Source organism: Lytechinus variegatus, chromosome 13, assembly GCF_018143015.1.
Source record: "Lytechinus variegatus isolate NC3 chromosome 13, Lvar_3.0, whole genome shotgun sequence".
Taxonomy (NCBI): Eukaryota; Metazoa; Echinodermata; class Echinoidea; order Temnopleuroida; family Toxopneustidae; genus Lytechinus; species Lytechinus variegatus.
The window spans coordinates 1,502,638-1,521,608 of record NC_054752.1 but is presented as its reverse complement, the minus strand read 5'-3'; the positions used below and the strand labels follow the sequence as shown (position 1 = coordinate 1,521,608).

The 18,971-nt window shown below is 37.0% G+C and overlaps 2 protein-coding genes across 2 annotated transcripts; both read left to right on the top strand.

Moving 5' to 3' along the window:
* The first annotated feature begins 221 nt into the window (after positions 1 to 221).
* Positions 222 to 5,817, top strand: LOC121426205 (5-hydroxytryptamine receptor 1F-like). Its single transcript, XM_041622419.1, has 2 exons — positions 222 to 304; positions 2,881 to 5,817. The coding sequence occupies exon 2, from the start codon at positions 3,125 to 3,127 to the stop codon at positions 4,508 to 4,510; it is 1,386 nt and encodes a 461-aa protein (XP_041478353.1). The 5' UTR covers positions 222 to 304; positions 2,881 to 3,124; the 3' UTR covers positions 4,511 to 5,817.
* Positions 5,818 to 8,580: 2,763 nt separating this feature from the next.
* LOC121426206 (isopentenyl-diphosphate Delta-isomerase 1-like) lies at positions 8,581 to 18,394 on the top strand. Its single transcript, XM_041622420.1, has 5 exons — positions 8,581 to 8,680; positions 14,485 to 14,633; positions 15,357 to 15,449; positions 16,375 to 16,505; positions 17,080 to 18,394. The coding sequence occupies exons 1-5, from the start codon at positions 8,586 to 8,588 to the stop codon at positions 17,401 to 17,403; spliced, it is 792 nt and encodes a 263-aa protein (XP_041478354.1). The 5' UTR covers positions 8,581 to 8,585; the 3' UTR covers positions 17,404 to 18,394.
* The last annotated feature ends 577 nt before the right edge of the window (positions 18,395 to 18,971 follow it).

Below are 18,971 nucleotides of genomic sequence, written 5' to 3'. Positions count from 1 at the left end.
TATTTGCTTTGCGAGAATATGTAGCTGAACCATAAACATACGCTTTAACAAACACATTGTTATAAATGCGGTATCATGCTCATGGTCATAATGCAAGCGACTTTATCGCATAATTTTGTAAAGCGAAGCCATCCTCTATATCCGGCTTATGATATGTACTTGTTACAAAGTGGAATTATCGGCCGTGCTTGTCGACCAGGTCAAAGGTGTTATCATTTGCTTCTTCTTTGATCTTGACATCGTACATAAATGTTTGCCTGGCGCATATTAGCTGTATAAAAGAAGAAATAAGCCGAAAATGACGGTAAGAACATAATGTTTATATATATATTTCACTTTTTGTCTATACTGTATATTATTCGCCAAATTCGTTAAAGCAAATTCGAGTATATTTCCTTCTAATCATTTAAGCATGAATAAAGATATATAAATGGTAGATAAGATAGATAATTTTACACAAATGCATGTATGATACACATTAAGATGACAGGTGTTCTCGAGACTTTGGTGCAGGAATGTTTTTTTAAGTAGACATTTTCTAACAGTGTAGATAGATAGATTAATAAATGGATAGATAGATAGATAGATAGTTGTCATGGGGCTGGTCCGGGCCGGGCGTATCCTGGATTTTCCAAACGGGGGAAAATTTATTCAAAGGCTTTGACAGGCGAAAAAAGAGGTTTTTGCCCCGAATCATGATTAACCTATGTCATCACCCCCCTCCCAGATAAGTGAATAACATGCAAAAACAAGAGGGAGTCGTCACTTAAATACGGCAGTTTTAACTTTATATTTGTATGCATGTCATGGGTGTCGATCACGGGGGGGAGGGATGGGGGGATATATCCCTTCCAATATTTCAAGTGGGGGGTGGCCTGTATTATCATCCCCCCAATAATTTAGGGTAGAAAAATTATAATAATGATGATGAAAAAGTGAAAAATTTGGTCATGATGATTATAGTATGCCATCAATCAGTTTGTTTACCTCGCAATTTGTGTATATTGTTATTAAATAAAAACATTCTTTTTCAGGACTATTAAACAGATGGGTGGAGGTTCAAGATGAAAAAGAATGAAATGTTTATGTATATGATATTTTTAACACATGACATAAAAGGACCCCAATGAAAAACAACTTTTGTTGATAGGGTGTTCCATCCCTCCAGTGGTGAATAAATTAATCTTAATAAATCAATTAATTCAAAAGGGTGGAAAAATAAACGGGAGTAAAATGGTGGCAAGATAAATCGTCTAATGACGGTAAGCCCGATGGCGCACGAGAAGCCACACAGTTTGTAATTTGTACTAGTCTTAATTTGTCCGAATCTGCATGTTATCATCATGCATTAAGAAAAAAGATATTGCCAGTCGGGTTAGATTTAAGAGAGAAGTTGAATACACAGAGGCGTCGATCCGGGGGGGCAGGGGGCGATCGCCCCACCAATGCCCCCCTCCCAATAATTCCGCATGTGCAACTAAAAAATAAAATAAGATTGTAATGCTACACTGAAACCAGCAAACGAGATTGAGATACCAACTCGATTTTGATTTAAAATCGTGCTCAAAATGTCTGCTTTTCAGATTGGAATATAAAAATTTTCAGCTCGCGCTTCGCGCTCGCATCATTTCTGTACCAAAACCCCATACTTTTCATGATTAAATAGATAGAATGTTCCGTTTTCAGTTCTATACCTCAAAAGAACTAAAGCTTAGATTTGCAATAATCTTTTGTTGGATACATATCTTGTTCTTTATTAAAAGCGTCCATTAAACTGTCCTGTTTTCCAGATCGAAATATCAAAATGTTCAGCTGGCGCTTTGTGCTCGCATCTATAGATACCCATCTTAATCATTGGTACCAAAAATGCTTAGAATATCAAGCTTTCACGTCAGAATATTTTTCTAGTGAGATACATGGTCCAGACAATTTTTGTCATTTTTTCTTTCTAATGAGTTTAGAATAGGATTACTTGTAAGACAAATTGAATTTTCAAAAAAAAAAACTATATAAGTACAGTACACTACAACAATGAAGGAATTTCCAAGAACACCATGCATATCGATCACTCCCAAATGTCCCAACTTGTGATTTTAGTGGGGGTAGTGTTGAAAGATCCCCATCCACAAGAACTTTTGTGTCGATCACCCCCCCCCCACTAAGAATACCGATCGACACCCATGTTTGTATGGCTCTCAAGAGGGCGGATCGCCCCCCCCCCCTGGATCCACCGATGGGGCTGGTGGTGGTAGTGGACTGGTCATGCTGTTGGTGCATGAAGTAATTTTTTTTCTCATTGAACATCATTCTCAAGCTCATAGAGCTTAAGATGCTCCAATCATAAATGATTATACTTATATGAATATCATGTAATATTGAAAATGGTGTGTGTATATATAAATTATATGAATAAAATCAAATCAAATCAAATTTCCACCAAAAAGTATTATGATAATGATTCAGTGAATCACTATATATAATCAGTTATTGGCTGACAAAACTTGCCAGCAAGGCATTGTCATGATTGTGAAGAAACGGCATAGACGTTTTGTATGTAAAATTCGAATTGTTAAAATTGTTTTACCGTATTTCATTTTGAACAGAACAAAATAAATGGTAAATGACATTTGCGAATGGGGTTATATACAAAAAAATATGTAAATCGCGGTAAGTATGACATTTTTTACCATAGGTTTAACAAAGTATCATATAAAATCAAACTAATATAAACATTATAAAGATCAGAGACAATGGAGCTAGGGATCGACTGAAAAGCAAATAGTTGTAATATGTGGACCTCTCAAATAAATCATAAGGCCGGTCAAAAGGCTATAGCGAGAAAAATGTTAAAGTTCTAACAACCTATTTTTTATCTTACAGATACTCATCTGTGCCTGCTGACACCCTATTGATTGCATCAAGATAAATTTATGTCCATGCACATCGGAGTACCTGAAGCGTACATTCCCAGGTGATATCTTCAAATAGCTCAAGTCGGCAATTCTACACAAGAACTTCTCCCGAGGCAATATCATTACTGACAGGCGTACAGGCGGACAAGTCGAAGACTTGTACTAGGCGATCGAACTAAAGGTAGATCGTTATTTCTTCCGAATCATTCATCATGGCTGATTTCAATTCTTTTTCTTCTGGAACAGCTGAAGGAATATGGTATCACAACATCACTCTTTGCAATATAACATTCTTCGTTGAAAAAGACGACTTCATTCTTCAAGACTACCCTACACGTGTCGTCTTAGCTTTCATAGTTCTTCTCATCTTCCTCATCGGCACCCTTGGCAATCTCTTCGTCGTCGCCGCCGTCGTCCTCTGCAGGCGTCTTCAGAACAAGACAAATGTTTTCGTCATCAATCTGGCTGTTGCAGATTTCTTAACTGCTATGTTCCTTCCTGTTCATGCTTCCACACTCCTAAGTAAATCAAGTTGTTACATTCCTGATTTGCTCTGTCAGTTTGTAGCAGCTGCCACACTGACCACCCTTGGTTGTAGTATAGTTACCCTGGCAATGGTGGCTTTCTATCGCTTCACAGTCCTATACTCCGTCTTACAACCAACACCAAAATTCACCAACACATTCAGCAGCCGAAATGTTGCGCTAATGGTTGCATTCGCTTGGCTTTATCCGATTATTCTCATGTTTATTTTACTTCCGTTGGACGTTGGATCTCTTGGTTATGCCATCCAGTATAAAGTGTGTGCGCAAAATACAGCCAGTCATGACTCGGACTATCTAACCCTGATAGTTTGTCTCCTCGTTCAGATTCCAGCCTTCGTCGTCATCATCGTCTGCTACTTCTATATTTTTAAAATGTTCAGTCGTCACCAAAGAGAAATGAACGCCATGATGGCGCCCTCTCCCTACAGACAATCCTCTACCTTGTCAAACAGGGAAAGTAATATTACAATCATTGAGGACATACCGATTGAAGATCCGGAAGTGGCTAGTAATGGGAACATCAACATAGGTTTCGATGATTTCGACGGTACGAAAGTGGCACCCCCTGACGATCTAGAAGTCTTAGCCGAACCTTTTGACGCAGAAGAACTTCCTGAAGACAATCAAGTTGTAAAGAAAAACGAAGAGCATTCTCCCAAATCTCTAGAATTGTCGAAGCTGAAACGCAGTAAGACAACTGGATCATCGACCAGCTCGGTTCAAAGAAGAGCTAAGCCAAACACTGTCGACACTATAGCCAGAGAACAGGAGATTAGTCGCTTCAGGCAACAACGTCAGATAACCATCAATATGTTCATCGTTGTCTGTGTCTATACCATCTGCGTGATGCCATCAGCCATCATCTTCCCTATACCATCCACGGGTCCAGCTATACCTTGGCTTACTATTCTCTTTCTGCTCAACTCTTGCGTCAATCCAATCATATATGCACTGAGGCATCCCACCTTTAGTGAAGTTTTGAAATGCATGGTGAGATGTAGGTATAGAGAAATTCCAGAACCGTCATCCTTCCTGAGGTCGTTTTCTAACTAACCGCCATACTGCATGACATTATGCAAAAGACAAATTATCCAACCGACTGTTTATTATGCTTTGACCAGTTTCCCAGAAAATGTTCACAGATGAAGGTTGACCATCATAATATTGTCATCATGGTCATGGTCTGAAAGATTTTGATGTTTATAAGACAATATTATTTCTTCTTTTTTAAAAGATTTCCCCTTTTTATTAGAATGAGCGCAGTAATTTCTAACCAATTTGATTAGAATTGAAAAGAAATCATTTTCACACGGTGCATTTGTTATCGTGCTATGCCAGGCATTCCAGGTGTCCGACGATGAGCTAGAAGGTAGTACATATTGCCCTAATTAGAAAAGGGTACATTGGGTTTAGAGTGGGTTAGAGGGATTGTACACCGTTAACAGGTTAACATGGTTTAAGTGAGAAAGGAGGAAATAGTCAGCAAGGGGGTTGACTCGAAAGGATGTGAACATAGTTAGCCTTCTCTATCAGTTGTCTTATGTAAACTATTATCATTCCTATTTTGTGTACTTTTAAATAAAATTCAAACTTAACAGTAAAAGTTTCACGACCAAGAAAAAAATAGAAAATCGAAAGAGTGAAATATATCATATTCTTTAACAAATTATCTATTTCACGATACATTAAACATAAGAATTTGCATTTAAAATGTAAAGATTATTTCTCACTCGCTTCACTCACTCGCATGTTGTTCAGAGCTTTTCTTCTTCATGCCATCATATGGCCCCTCATTATTATTACTTTTTTGTTGGGGGGGGGTACTGTAGAGGGAAGCTGAGTAATCATTGATGAGTTAATTCAAATAAAAATCGCAATTGCAAACCAAAAAATTCAAGCAAAACATTGAGTATTTCATGAGAATTGGATGCTGAATAGAAATATATTTCAGTTTCACAATTCACATTCTCTTAAAAAGACGCCACTCACTTACTACAGCTTCTGAATATTGACTTTGAGATAAAATCTTTGAAAAATGTTAAAATCGAAAAGGCAGTTTTCTAATATTTTTTGTCATCTTTAAATTATTCAATATTCCTCAGTTGCAATTATATACGAGTATTTGGTTAGGGTGTGATTGTTTCCAAATCGTGCTATTTTCTATTTCTATAAATGTTACGAAACTTATTTTCATATTATTTAAACAATGCAAATTATTTTTTTATTATTCTACATTTTCTAGGAAATATAGGGTCATACCAGTAAAGTATCAATATTGTTCAGTTAAACGTTACAATTTATGGCAAGCTATTTATGTACAACCGATTGTAAAGTGGTACCTCATTAAACTTCCCCGTACACCCCCGAATTGGCAAGTATTCATCATTTTAATCATCTCATCTTTAATATGGAAATGTTATTTGGCCAGCAATATAGCGAATATTCGAACTTTATTTACACATAAAACCAAACTTGCATTCCAATCGTATTACGTATGAAAAAAAAAACATTTGGATCCAGATTTAAAGACTGTTTATAGGGATTCTTTTTTGTATTTACATAACCCCTTGAATAATGTAGGATGAACCATGGAATGATCTCGTTAATAAAAGGTTCACTGTATAAGAGCGGCGCCAGGACATGGGGACAAGATCAACGCCCGAAAAGTGATGATTGATTTTCAACTTTGGCCAGATCGACAGACCTCCACGTTTTTTATACCCTTCTTTATTACTACTTTCGTCCCTTTCTAACTCTTTTTCTTTCTTTTTTCTCATCTCTTCTCCACTGATTAAAAAAAATCTAAAGAGGGCGGTCTCACTATCGCTTCCTAATTGTCATGACTATGGCGCCTCCCGTTAGGGATTGTCGAGGGGAAATCCCCAAACAGTATCGAAGGGGCATGGTTTCATTAGAACAAAGAGCTGACTTTTCTTTTTATTGTCCAGTGCGCAGCGGAATTATGTTATGATCGTGGATAATGTGGACCTTGGCTAATTGTGGTAAATCGATATGAGCACTCCTTTTTGAAAATAAATGATTGGCGAAGACAGGAGCAAGAGAGGGGTGGACAGTGAGAAATGGGGGAAAGGGAAAGGAGGGGGGAGAGAGAGAGAGGGGGGCGGAGTCAGCCAACACAGACAGATAATATGGGGGTCACGGTTAATTTCCGTGGGAGTACCCAATTGTGACGTCATTAATTTGCCAATTTTGCATTTTTATACAATATTTTGGTGAAGCATGATAACCCCCCGCCCCTTACTTCTCTATCAAAATTTTGTGAGAATGGATCCATGGGGGCCTGAGATATGTCCTCATGAATACATAACTAGCCCTGTTTATAAGAATAAAGCTTAGAAGTCACTGTTCTAACAACCCCTTCAAAAAGATAGAAAGAAAAAAAAATCAACTTTGAGCAGCCGATAGGGGAATACCCTCTCCTTATTTCAATTCAATTCTTAGTGCGACTATTTGGCGAAAGCTCGATCTAAATCTATATGATGAAACATATCCCATTTATGACTGTAAAAAATTGCTTACAGAATGACATTTTTTTAGGTCGGAATGTCAAAAAAAAAATTAGCTCGCGCTTCGCGCTCCCCTTATTGAATACACCGTCTTCATTGGTAACTTAACAGTCCTTAACAGGTGCACATGCCTTTTCGATCATGCAAGAAAAGATTTCTGCTCGCGCTTGGCGTTCGTAGTATTTACATACGCATCTTGACTTCGGGCAAAATACATGAAGGTTAAAAGATATTCGCTCGCGCTTCGCGCTTGCACTTTAATATATAGCTTATAAGATTATTTCATATCGTTGTTGTTTTATAGGAATAAAGTTATATTAGAAGTATGATCGGGCCTCGGGGGAAATGTATAGGTGAATATAATTTCAGACCCCACACCCAATTGGCGAAAGTCGGTTCCCGCCCTTGTGACACATACACACACATAGAAAAAAAATGTTGCCCCCCTGAAAAAGCAGGGAACCCCCAGTGCCCCCATGAAAAATAATCCTAGCTACGCGGCCACTGAGGAGGAAAAGGAAAGGAAAAGAGTGAAACAAAACCATTTCATCGTCGTCATGCAGCAACCCATGCTAAGCCGACAGCAAGGTATTCTCCTCACGTTGGTGCCAACATAATAGTTTATTGTCTGAAATAGGTCGAAATCTATCAAAGAATTCGTTTTTTTTAAGGTCACAAATTTAGTTTGACTCATATCATTATACGCCTCGTTTATACCCCTCAAAATTTTTGGCTCATTGCGCGCTACCAAAACGGCGTTACTAAAACGAGATTATTTTCAATGCTTTTATTTTCTGAACGCGGTTGCGTGGCAGATCTTGTAGAGAATGCCGCCCCCTCCCCCGGCAGGTAGCGCGGCTATATGGTCATCCCTATGATTTTTCAAGTAGCAAAAAAAAAAACTAGGAGGGGGGGGGTATATTGTTCAGAAATGAAATGATTTGAGGATGAGAAGGCGCATAATAAAGAGAGGTCCGTAATGACATAAAGTAATGATGAACACCAATTCAAATGAAAAAAAAATCTTTAGATACCAAAGTCACATTTTGCGAAGCTGTACGGCGAGTCGAAAAGCCGTTTTATTCATTTTTATTTAAATCACCTATTTTTTGCAGCTAGAACAAAATTATTTAAAACGGCTGTTTGCGACTCGACGTACGGCCATCGTAGAGCAAATGGGACTCGGGTATTAGGATTAGGCAAACGCGCGGGAACTTAAGAGAGGAGAATATTCTTTAAAAAATTCCAATAATAGTCTCTCTTTTATTCTCAATTGTTAAGTTCTCCTTGATTTGCATTTCGGCGCCACTTATGCTGCCATCAACGTAGGTTTTACAAAATAGACCTATGTCACTTTTATTTTTGGAACAGTTACAATTGAAAAGACCCACTCTGTTTGAAAATTTATCCGCCCCCCCCCCCCCCCCCCCCTATATCCAACAAACGGAAAGTATTGAAGAGCGCGGCGCGGCAGCGAGGCGATCGAAAGAAGCTCAAGCCCATTCTGTCAAAGTAAAAACAAACTGTTGACGACCTCAACGACAAGTACATTATAAATATAATGCTTCGACCTTTCCCCAGAGATCAGTGCCTTTCCCCTGATGAATCAGCCTATGTTGAGGAGAATTTTGCCTTTTGTGCCGGCATTTCAGCCATTTACCAGGATATTATCATCGAAGGGGGATCAATTATCAAGGTAAGTCCAATTCGATCTATGCATCATATAACGTTTCTCTTGCTGTATATTCCCGCCGGTTGCTGAACAAAATTAAAAGGAAACTGAGCCAAGGTCAAGACCAGCATAAATCGAGGAAACTCTCCCGCCGGAGCTCCACCGCTAGCAGAGAGCTACGCTCCGTTGATAGTCGGTTTCAACGCGCTGCCTCGGATATCGCATGTCAAATAATCGGGTGGTATTCTGGAGACCTTATCTCCGTTATCTTTTATGTTATCTTATTGAGATAGGAAGATGCTAAAATCATTTAGCCTTGAGGACTCTGTAATATTTTTCCATATCCTTTTTCATGATCATGCAAATGCATCAGTAGAGGCGCTGGTCAGAAAATTGGGATCGTCCCAGTTTACAAATTACAGGGACTGTCTCAGTTTATAAGGATTTCTTCACATAAGAAATCTAAGAAAGTTCATTCACCTGTCAAGTGCCGACACCAATCAAGTGTGCTAGTCAATGTAAACATATCAGGTTTCATAACAAGATTATTTTTAATATTGGAAGACGGTAAGTCATGAAAAATAGATGGTGAACTGGGGGAATTGAGGTCACTGAATCTATTTTTAGCACTCTCAATTTCCGTAATTGCCGTCTTTGTCCCGTAGGGGGAAGTGAAAAAAAACGTCCCCATAAACAAGGACAGTCTCAATTTATGAACAGTCAGTCGGCAAGCCCCTGTGTTAATGAGCAAATGGGCAAGATTTGTCCAAGTCCTCTCGTGGTTGAATGTATGTCCCTGCAAAATCTCGTGAATTGTGAGACTTTCTTTCTCAAAGAATTTAACCACTTTCTCTTGGAGTAAAATTGATTATTTTTGTACCATTGGGAAGAATAAATGTTACTCTTTCATATTTGTTATTTCTTTTGAATAAAATATTTTGATAAATAAGTGAATTTTTTACCAGAAAAGATGCATCAAACAGAATTTTCTTCCTCTGTTTTCACTTGCAAATTGTGCAACATTTTGTGTTTTAGGCACCAACATTATTTATATCATCAGAAAGCTCAAACTCTATACTTTCTTACAATGTCACTCTTGATATGTGGCATCTTTTAGATGGGTCAGCAGCCAGCTTTTTCCATCAAGATGCAAGACGAGATTTCTAAAATTTCTGAGTAACATAAATTCCAGAGGTCTGATTGGCTGAATAATGTTTTCACAACAACAGGCGCGGGTTATTTGAAGAGATTACCACATGGTGAGTGTGACCTCGTAGAGGCCCAGTGTGGGGAACATTGGGATTTGCATGGGTGTGTGGTCTCTGTGACCAATCAGAGTGCAGTATTCTTGTTTTTGAGCTGCTAAATGTACTTGGCCTATGAAAAGCTGGCTGCTGACCCATCTAAGATACATCTTCATATACAAATTATATCATTTTAAAGCGTAGATCTTCCGCTTTATTATGATCTAAATATCATTCGTGCTCAAACAGAAATCAAGTGTGAAAACAACAACATTTGTTGCATGAAAAAAATCATTTTGTTTCATGTTTTATATCAAAAGTTTTCCCTATATTACAACATTTTTTAAAAATTCCAAACACATGACCTGAAAGAATGATTCTTCTTTACAAATATACCAAAAACATGAAATTTGTTTAATATTTAAAGCAGCAATGGCAGAATAAAAAGAGGTGTTCTGGTTCGCACCAAGCTCATTAATAATGCAAAAACCCTATAGTCATGAATATCACTTGGATAAAAGAAGCTACTTTTTCAGAGCTTGCCGACTGACTGTGAAGACATGATTTGTCTTGGTTTATGAGGATATCCTTGTTTTCTGGGACAATCCCAATTTTTGGACCAGCGCCTCTACTGATGGAGGAGTCTGCTCTTCATCTAACCCAGGGAACTCCCGCCCGCTACGCGGGCCGGAGCCCAGGATCATAGTGCAATTTGGCATACTCACCTGACAAGCGTGAAGTATGGTCAAAATAATTCTCCCAATAAATAGTTAAAACGGAAATCAAGCACTTACCACGATTATATGGATGATGGTCTAACTAGTGGCAGTTTTTCTGACATCTGGGCACAGACTGGAACCTCAAAAAACAAAAAGTTCTCTCCTTCTACCCCCGTCTCGATCAGCCATTTTTTATATGAATTGTAACAAAATGGCCGATCGAGACAGGGGTAGAAGGAGAGAACTTTTTGTTTTTTGAGGTTCCAGTCTGTGCCCAGATGTCAGAAAAACTGCCACTCGTTAGACCATCATCCATATAATCGTGGTAAGTGCTTGATTTCTGTTTTAACTATTTATTCGGAGAATTATTTAGACCATACTTCACGCTTGTCAGGTGAGTATGCCAAATTGCACGTACGATCCCTGGGTTACTCTTCATCCTGATTCCTGTTCATTGCTTGCCAAATAACTAAGTGAGACTTTTCCATGGCCATGCATGCCAACAAAGATGGATTTCCTTACCCTTAGGAAATCCATAAGTAGAGGGTGAAATTGGTTTGTTTCTCTTGATTTTATTTATCTTTCGAACCCTAAAGGAAGGAAAGACAGAAAGATAAAGAAAGGAAGAAAGAAAAAAAGAAAGAAAGAAAGAAAGAAAGAAAAAGGAAGGAAGAAAGAAAAGAAAGGAAGGAAGAAAGAAAAAGCAAAAGAAGAAATGGAAAGAATAAAGAAACCAATTCGAAAAAAAAATTGAAGTAAGAGGGGAAAGACAGAAAGATAGACGGAATAGAAGATACAGAGAAGAAATAAATGAATAGAAAAATTAAAAATTATATACAAGATAAAGGGTGAAAGAAAGGAAGGATGGAAGGAATACCAATTACCATACCCTCTGTGGTGCATTGTGGCCCAGTGGATTAGTCTTCTAACTTTGAAACAGGGTCGAATCCTAGCCATGGCGTAATTTCCTTCAGCAAGAAATTTATCCACATTGTGCTGCACTCTACCCAGGTGAGGTGAATGGATACCTGGCAGGAATTAATTCTTTGAAATGTCACCATGGTAGAAAAAGCTGTGGGGCAAGACTGATCTTCTTCAAAGTGACATTAACAAATTGTGTGAAAGGCAAAATATCTGGCAAATGCAATTTATCACATCAAAGTGTTTTATTATGCATGTTACACACAAGAAGAAAATCACTCCATATAAATACCATCTGGGGAACTCTGAACTGGGCATCGTTGACGGCTATCTTTATCTAGGTTTTCATTTGTCAAATAATTTGTCTTGGACTAATCATATTGATACAACTGTAAACAAAGCAAACAGTATACTTGGATTGTTGAAACGCAATCTATGGAATTGTTCAACTCAAACTAAACATATCACCTACAAGACTCTTGTGCGGCCTATGCTGGAATATTGTAGCTCCGTGTGGGATCCCCACCAGAAAAATCTTCAAGATAATCTTAAAAAACTTAAAGAAGAGCAGCACGATCTGTATCTAACAAGTACATGTACATGTATCAACGCACAAGTAGTGTTACTGAAATTATGAGTATTCTAAAATGGGATACTCTCCAAGACAGGAGAACAAGTAGCCGGCTCATATTTTTGTTTAAAGAAATACACAATATAACTCCATGTAATATAAATCAAATCACTTCCAAAGCATCCTCCAGGCCAACAACTAGAATAACCAGACAGTCTCATGACTTAAACTTCAATATAATCAGAGCAAAAAAGGATTGCTACAAATATTCCCTCTACCCTCGTACAATTGTAGAGTGGAATTCACTTTCTCCCACTACTAAAAATGCACCTGATCTAGCTGCATTTAAGAAACAGCTAAGCAAAAACATGCTAACTAAAAGTATAGCGGCAGCGTTTGCATGAATGGCCTGCACGTCTATAGCCTCTTTGAGGCGTTCAAGTGCAGTATTCACAAGACAAGACAAGATAATAATATCCAAGTCCTTTGGAAGCGCATAGGGACGTTATGACACAAGAACTGAGTTATTATTATTAGCAGTGGCTGCCAATTTTGAGCAAAAAAAGAAGGCGGCCATTATGAGATGTGATAACCCACACGCTATTTAAAATACCATACATATGAAAGATAAGAATAGAGGTGGGCTTATACAGGGGTAAAAAATGGGCGATTATGATATTTCAGGGCCAAGTTTTACATATCTCATTTGAAGCAGAATGTTGAACGGATCGATGTGGCACAATTTTTAAGAAAATCGGTCGAAAAAGGGGACAATGTGGGCCAGTAAACAATTTTGAGGCCTGAAAGGCTAAAAGTACTGAGTCATCATCTCTTGAGAATGAAAAACATCCTTATTTTTATTTGAAGGCCTATCGAGCTGATTCTGGTTGTCTTTTCATACTAGCCTGATAAATCCATTGGTATTTTCAAAATATTGAAATATTCTCGGCACTTTAGGCCATGCCCCATGAAAATTGTTTATTGGTCCGCACTTTCCGTTTTTTAACCGATTTTCTTTAACATGGTGTCATATCGATCAGGACAACAATCTGCTTCATATGGTTTATAAATCTTGGTTTTGCAATATCTCTCATTTATATAGCTTGCCCACCTCAGAACATTTTCAGAATACCATGCATTTATCTCATTCAAGCATAGTGAGTTATAGCGCGCTTATGCGCAAGTTATATATTTTCATGCTCAGCATTGGCTGTAAAGTTAGAAAAGATAAGAAAAAGATAAGAATATTTTCAGAATACCAATTTGAGATTGTGATATAGATAAGAACATATTTTAGATTATAACATTTTCAGAATTCTGCCCCAGGTCAAACAGTTTTTTTCAATTTATCTTTCTTTCTGACTTCAATATTTTCACTGGAATAAGAAATTTGGAAAGACTGCTGTCTAGACCAAGTTCTATATGTCCCCTCCACTATTTAAAGAACTATCAGTAGTGAGACTACGAGTCCGGAGAGTGGATGAGAGAGTTACCAGTATTTTGTACGTAAGTTTGGAGAACAATCAATGCCATAGTGACATTTAGAGGAATTAGAAGGATCCTCCCCAAAATGGCATATCACCATGACACCATGCATTAAATTAATTTTCATAAATTAATTTTCATCATAGGGTCTACTTTCTACATGTACATGCACGTTTAAGCACGGGAATTGATTAGCAGATAATACTTTCAGACATGGCATCTTCTAGAAATAGTACAGAGGCCACCATCTGATGTTTTGTTTTTGGAACATATTTAAAAAGGTATTGGTTACATGTACTTCAATGGAAGTTGTTGGGAGTTATGTTGGAAGTTAAATTGAAAGTTATTTTGGGAATTAAGTTGAGTTTAATTTGAGGGTTAAGTTCAAAGTTAGATGACCATCATGAAACCTTGGTCAATTTGTGGCCAAAGTAGGCCATAGGCCAGCAGTTGCCCAGCTGCGTTAAGTTGAGTATGCTGCATTAAGTTGAGTAAGTTGTATGTTCAAGTCACTGTAGTCATGATTTAGAAGTTTGACTTGGGGAAATTAAACTTTTTCTCCTCCCTGCCTTCGGCCTTCCGTTAAATTGATGAGGTAAAAATTAATGAGGTTGAATATGGAGGCAATTGACAAAAAAGCACAGAGCAAGCAAATACTTTAACCTTATTGATACAAAAATCTAAAGGGTCTTCTTTTGTGATAAAGTAGTAAGTAACAAAGAAATCAATACCTTACATGAAAAGAAGATAATTTACATGATCTACCCATTGTAATTTATGATTCTCAATAATTGAGTGTGTTAATTACTATGAACCAGTAGTACCAATTAATGTTTGACATTTAGAATACATTTTTCCATTTCCATGTATTTATTTCTTTTAATAAAGATTGATAATGAGCCAGGCAACAACTGATGGTTTGGACGATACCCAAGTCAAGCTGCTTGCTGAGCAATGTATTCTGGTAGATAGAGATGACAATGTTATTGGAGCAGCTACTAAGAAAGACTGCCACTTGTATGAAAATATCCAAAATGGTGAGTATTTGCTCCTCTCTAGGTAACTTACAAGTACAATACTAAACCTAAAACCAAATATATTTTTAACCAAATCTAAGACCAAACTTCCAACCCAACTTGTATTATTGATTATTTCTTCAGTAAGTAACAATAATATAACAATAAAAGGATGATTGAAGTCTTTCCAATCTATTCCAAATTTGAATTATGTTCAATAATCTTTGAATATTTGTCTTCAAAGTTTGGATTATTATTTCGATTAAAATAGCACCAATGAATTGCCATAATAGTATGCAAAGCTGATTGAAAGAAGGAAATAAAGGAGGGGGAGGGGAAGCCAATGCAGACTATTGTTAACCCTTCAACAACTGGGGGCCTGATTCAGCTGACATTTCACAATGAATTATATTGTAAAGTAAGAGAGAGAACCTCTCAGTCTGTCGCCTCAGAACTTTTCTCTTCTTTTGAGTCTAGCTGCTAGCAACTGAGAGGGGCCTTGAATTCACACAAATGCTACACAGGACATTTAGGCTCTAAAGTCAGACCAACTGTCCTCGATGCGAAAAGATCTGTGCAGCAAACTACTGTCTTTTGTATATACATGTATAATTTCATGCTTATACTAGTTAAATTGTCAATGTACATCATGAAAATGTCAGGTTATGTTATATTGTATGGAAAATGTGATTATAAGATTATGCAGTTGATGTGTAAATTAATCTTAATTATTTTTTTTTCTAGGTATGCTTCATAGAGCCTTCAGTGTGTTTCTATTCAACACCAAAGGAGAGTTACTACTACAGCAGAGATCAGATGCTAAAATAACATTCCCAGGTAAGATTATCCTCTCCCTTCTGCTCTTCCTTCTCTTTTTCTGTATATTTTTCAAATGTATCTTCTAATCCATTTTATTCTGCATCCTTATCCCTCTCATTCCACTCATTCCACTTCTTTCTCCCTCTTCTTGTTCTGTTGTTTTTTTTCTTCATCTTCTAGCTGTCTTATTCATCTTACATGTATGCTTCTATACTCCTCCCACCCTACCCCCCATCCTGCTATGCTCCCTCCTGCATTTTTCTTCTTTCATCTTCATCCGGTACTCATCCTTCTCTTGTTCCTTCTCCTTGCTGTTGTCCTTCTTTATCATCCTTTTGAAAATGCCTAATTCTCTATTTGTTTGTATCCTTCTCTTTATCCTCTCCTTCTTCTCATGCCTTTCTCCTTTTCCTGTCTTGTTCTTACCCCCACTTCTTCCACGTGATATCCTCAGAGTGCTCTTTTTTATAACCATCTTCTTCAGTGCACGTTAACAGAGTTTTAGTTTGTCCCAAATCACCACTTATACTTGTTCCTGCATACATACAGATGTGTGTGATTGCAATAGGGCATTTCATTGTGCTGCTGAGCTTAGTTTTGCTTTTTGGAATGGGTCATGTGCGGCGGCATAATGGGGGGGGGGCAGTCATGGCGTATCGGGCAAAATCTATAAGAAGTTGCAAGGTAGCGAAGTGAGCAAGAAAATTTGTTGACATATTTATTACAAAAAAATCAAATTTTTCTGAAAGATTTTTTACTTAATATTTAGATAATAGTATCATATTTAAACCTTCTCTTTCCTTGTATATTTTTTGTTGGTTGTGTGTTCTTTTTTTGGGGGGGGGGGGGGGGCAAGCCACCCTCCTTCATCTGTATGCCACTGGTAGTGTGTTATTAAAGGCTGCTCCTTTTCATAATTTAGTTCGATTACTTTTTTGTATAGGTTTCTGGGCTAATACCTGTTGCAGTCATCCTCTTCATTTTGATGAAGAAATGGAGCTCAAAGATGCCCTTGGAGTGAAGACAGCGGCTCGCAGAAAACTCAAACATGAATTAGGAATAGAACCAGAACAGGTATTAAGATTTGAAGATAATGAAAGATCACTTGTGATTGGTTCCTGATCAGTGTCATCAAGAAAATCATCGTGTAACATTATTCTTGATTGGCCAAACCTTTGTGGTGTGGAGCCAAGTTCATTAGATTCAATAGTGAAAGAGAATGTTTCAAATTGTTTGGAAAATGAGGATTCTTACAATTGTGTTTTGTAATATGCAATATGCTTACTCACTTAAAAATAATAAGTCTCGTTTATAAGCATGCAAATTACTATAGTTCTTCAAATTCATAGAAATTATGTAACAAATAAAGTAGCACTTTGGTAAATATGAGTTTGTTGTATCTTGTTGAATGTGGCAGTACTGATCAGTGGTTACTGTTCTGTTCTCCTTGAGAGAAGTGTCTAAAAGCAATTAAAATTCAAGGTTCAATACATTTATTGTCCGTACACTGTGTGAAAACGTCACAGAAATTTGGCCTTTGCTAAAATGAGAAGCATGAAAGGATAGGAGTATGAATCAAATTTAGTTAAACTCTTCGTTTAATGTGTGTTGTTATGCTTCCCCCCATGGTCATTTTATTTACTTTCAGGTACCTATAGAAGGCTTTACATACTTGACCAGAGTTCACTACCAGGCTGCTTCTAATGAAGGTGTATGGGGTGAGCATGAAATAGACCATGTTCTCGTCTTCCAAGGTGATGTAGATTTGAACCCTGAACCTAACGAGGTCCAAGAAGTACGCTATGTCAATCCCACACAGTTAGAGGAGCTGTTATGTGCAGGAGACAAGGAAGAGAAGAAAGTCAGCCCGTGGTTTGCTAAGATTTCCCGCCATCTACTCATTCCAAAATGGTGGACCAAACTAGAAGATGTGAAGAGCTTCCAAGACCATGATACGATACACCGGTTATAGTGGAAATTATTTCTATAACATTAGATAAATATTAATTATGAAATAATGTCATATGTGAATGGATCCATTCTAGGGTACTCCATGTTCTCAAATCCATTTGACAATAAACCAGTTGTATGGTCATTATCAAGAACCATTCGCCTCTATGAGACCTAATTGATTTGATCATGTTACGAGACGTTTATGAATGGATACAGGCAGCTGAGTAAAAGATCAGTCTCATTTGTCCTATGTTTATACGAATAGAACCTGCTACTACTGAAGGGATACTGTATCATGAAAATGATATTAATTAAAATAAAGAGTACAAATGAAAACCAAGAACTTTTAAGTACATTGAAATAAAGAATTGCAAAGTTTAAATATTTTAATGTTGCTATTACATTAATGGTAAGCAAGTCTTTATGCACCCCAGAGCTGCCAGTTTAATGGTAGGAATTTATCCTGTTAAGTAAGATCTTCTTAATTTGTAATTGTTAAGTTTTTATGTTTTTTGAAATTTCTCCAATTTAGAAGGATTTTATGCTTGAAAGCAGGGTAATAAGAAATAAAAGAGATAAGGTTTTTACCAATTGGGTTTGGTAGCTCTGGCATATCATTGAAGTTGATCATGTCAAATATGTACTATTTATCTTTTGTTCATATTTTCATTCCAATAATATAAAATCCAGGCTTCCTTTGCATCTGTAAAATCTTCATGGCTTTGATATTGTAATGAAGAGATTCTTCATTTCCATGTTTGGTAAGTTTAGTTGTCAAAATTAACTTGATTGCATAAGCAAGACACCTTTCTGTGATAGTGGAAAGAAGTACATACCTATTCCTACCTTTCATATCACTCTGACAATGATTTGTTTCGATTTAGAAAAGCAAAAACAAAATATGAGAACAACATTGTCAACAGTAACAATGAAAATCTAATGAGAGTAAAGAATTATTAAGTTTTGATTCTATGATTTCATGTGTGAGCAGCAGTTTAATGATTCTTGATGACTGGAAAAATAATAATCCATTGAAGCTTGTATGAAATAATGTATTCAGGGACATTATTGAATGCACTGGTAAAATCACTTCCTTTTTTTTGCGAAATGACAATTATTCAATATACCAAAAGATTATGGGAGAGCTGCTCGCAAATATAACATCACAAAGTTAAGTAAATATCCCTTTAAGATAAATATTTGCCAATCCTTACTTTTCATTTTGAAGTCAAAACAACATGTTATGCAGGAAAACAGAAATGATTGATGCCTTTATAAGATAAAACATGGGGCAAAGAATTTTGTAAGGTGCCAAAAGACAGGTACGTACATGTATCATACATCTGTATTATGTGTTTGGTACTTCCTTTATGCATTTGTCTATGATTCGATCGTGAATTTCAAAATATGCTGCATTGTTGAAGTGGCATCAATGGTACATTGTATGACAAACATTGTGAAGTGATTATTCTTCTTAGCTCGTAAACTAAGCGCTCCCATTACTTTGAGTGTTCATGTCTACCTATGAGATTATACACCTGTCCATGTTTTGAAGACCCATTAATAATGGGTCTTCAAAACATGGAC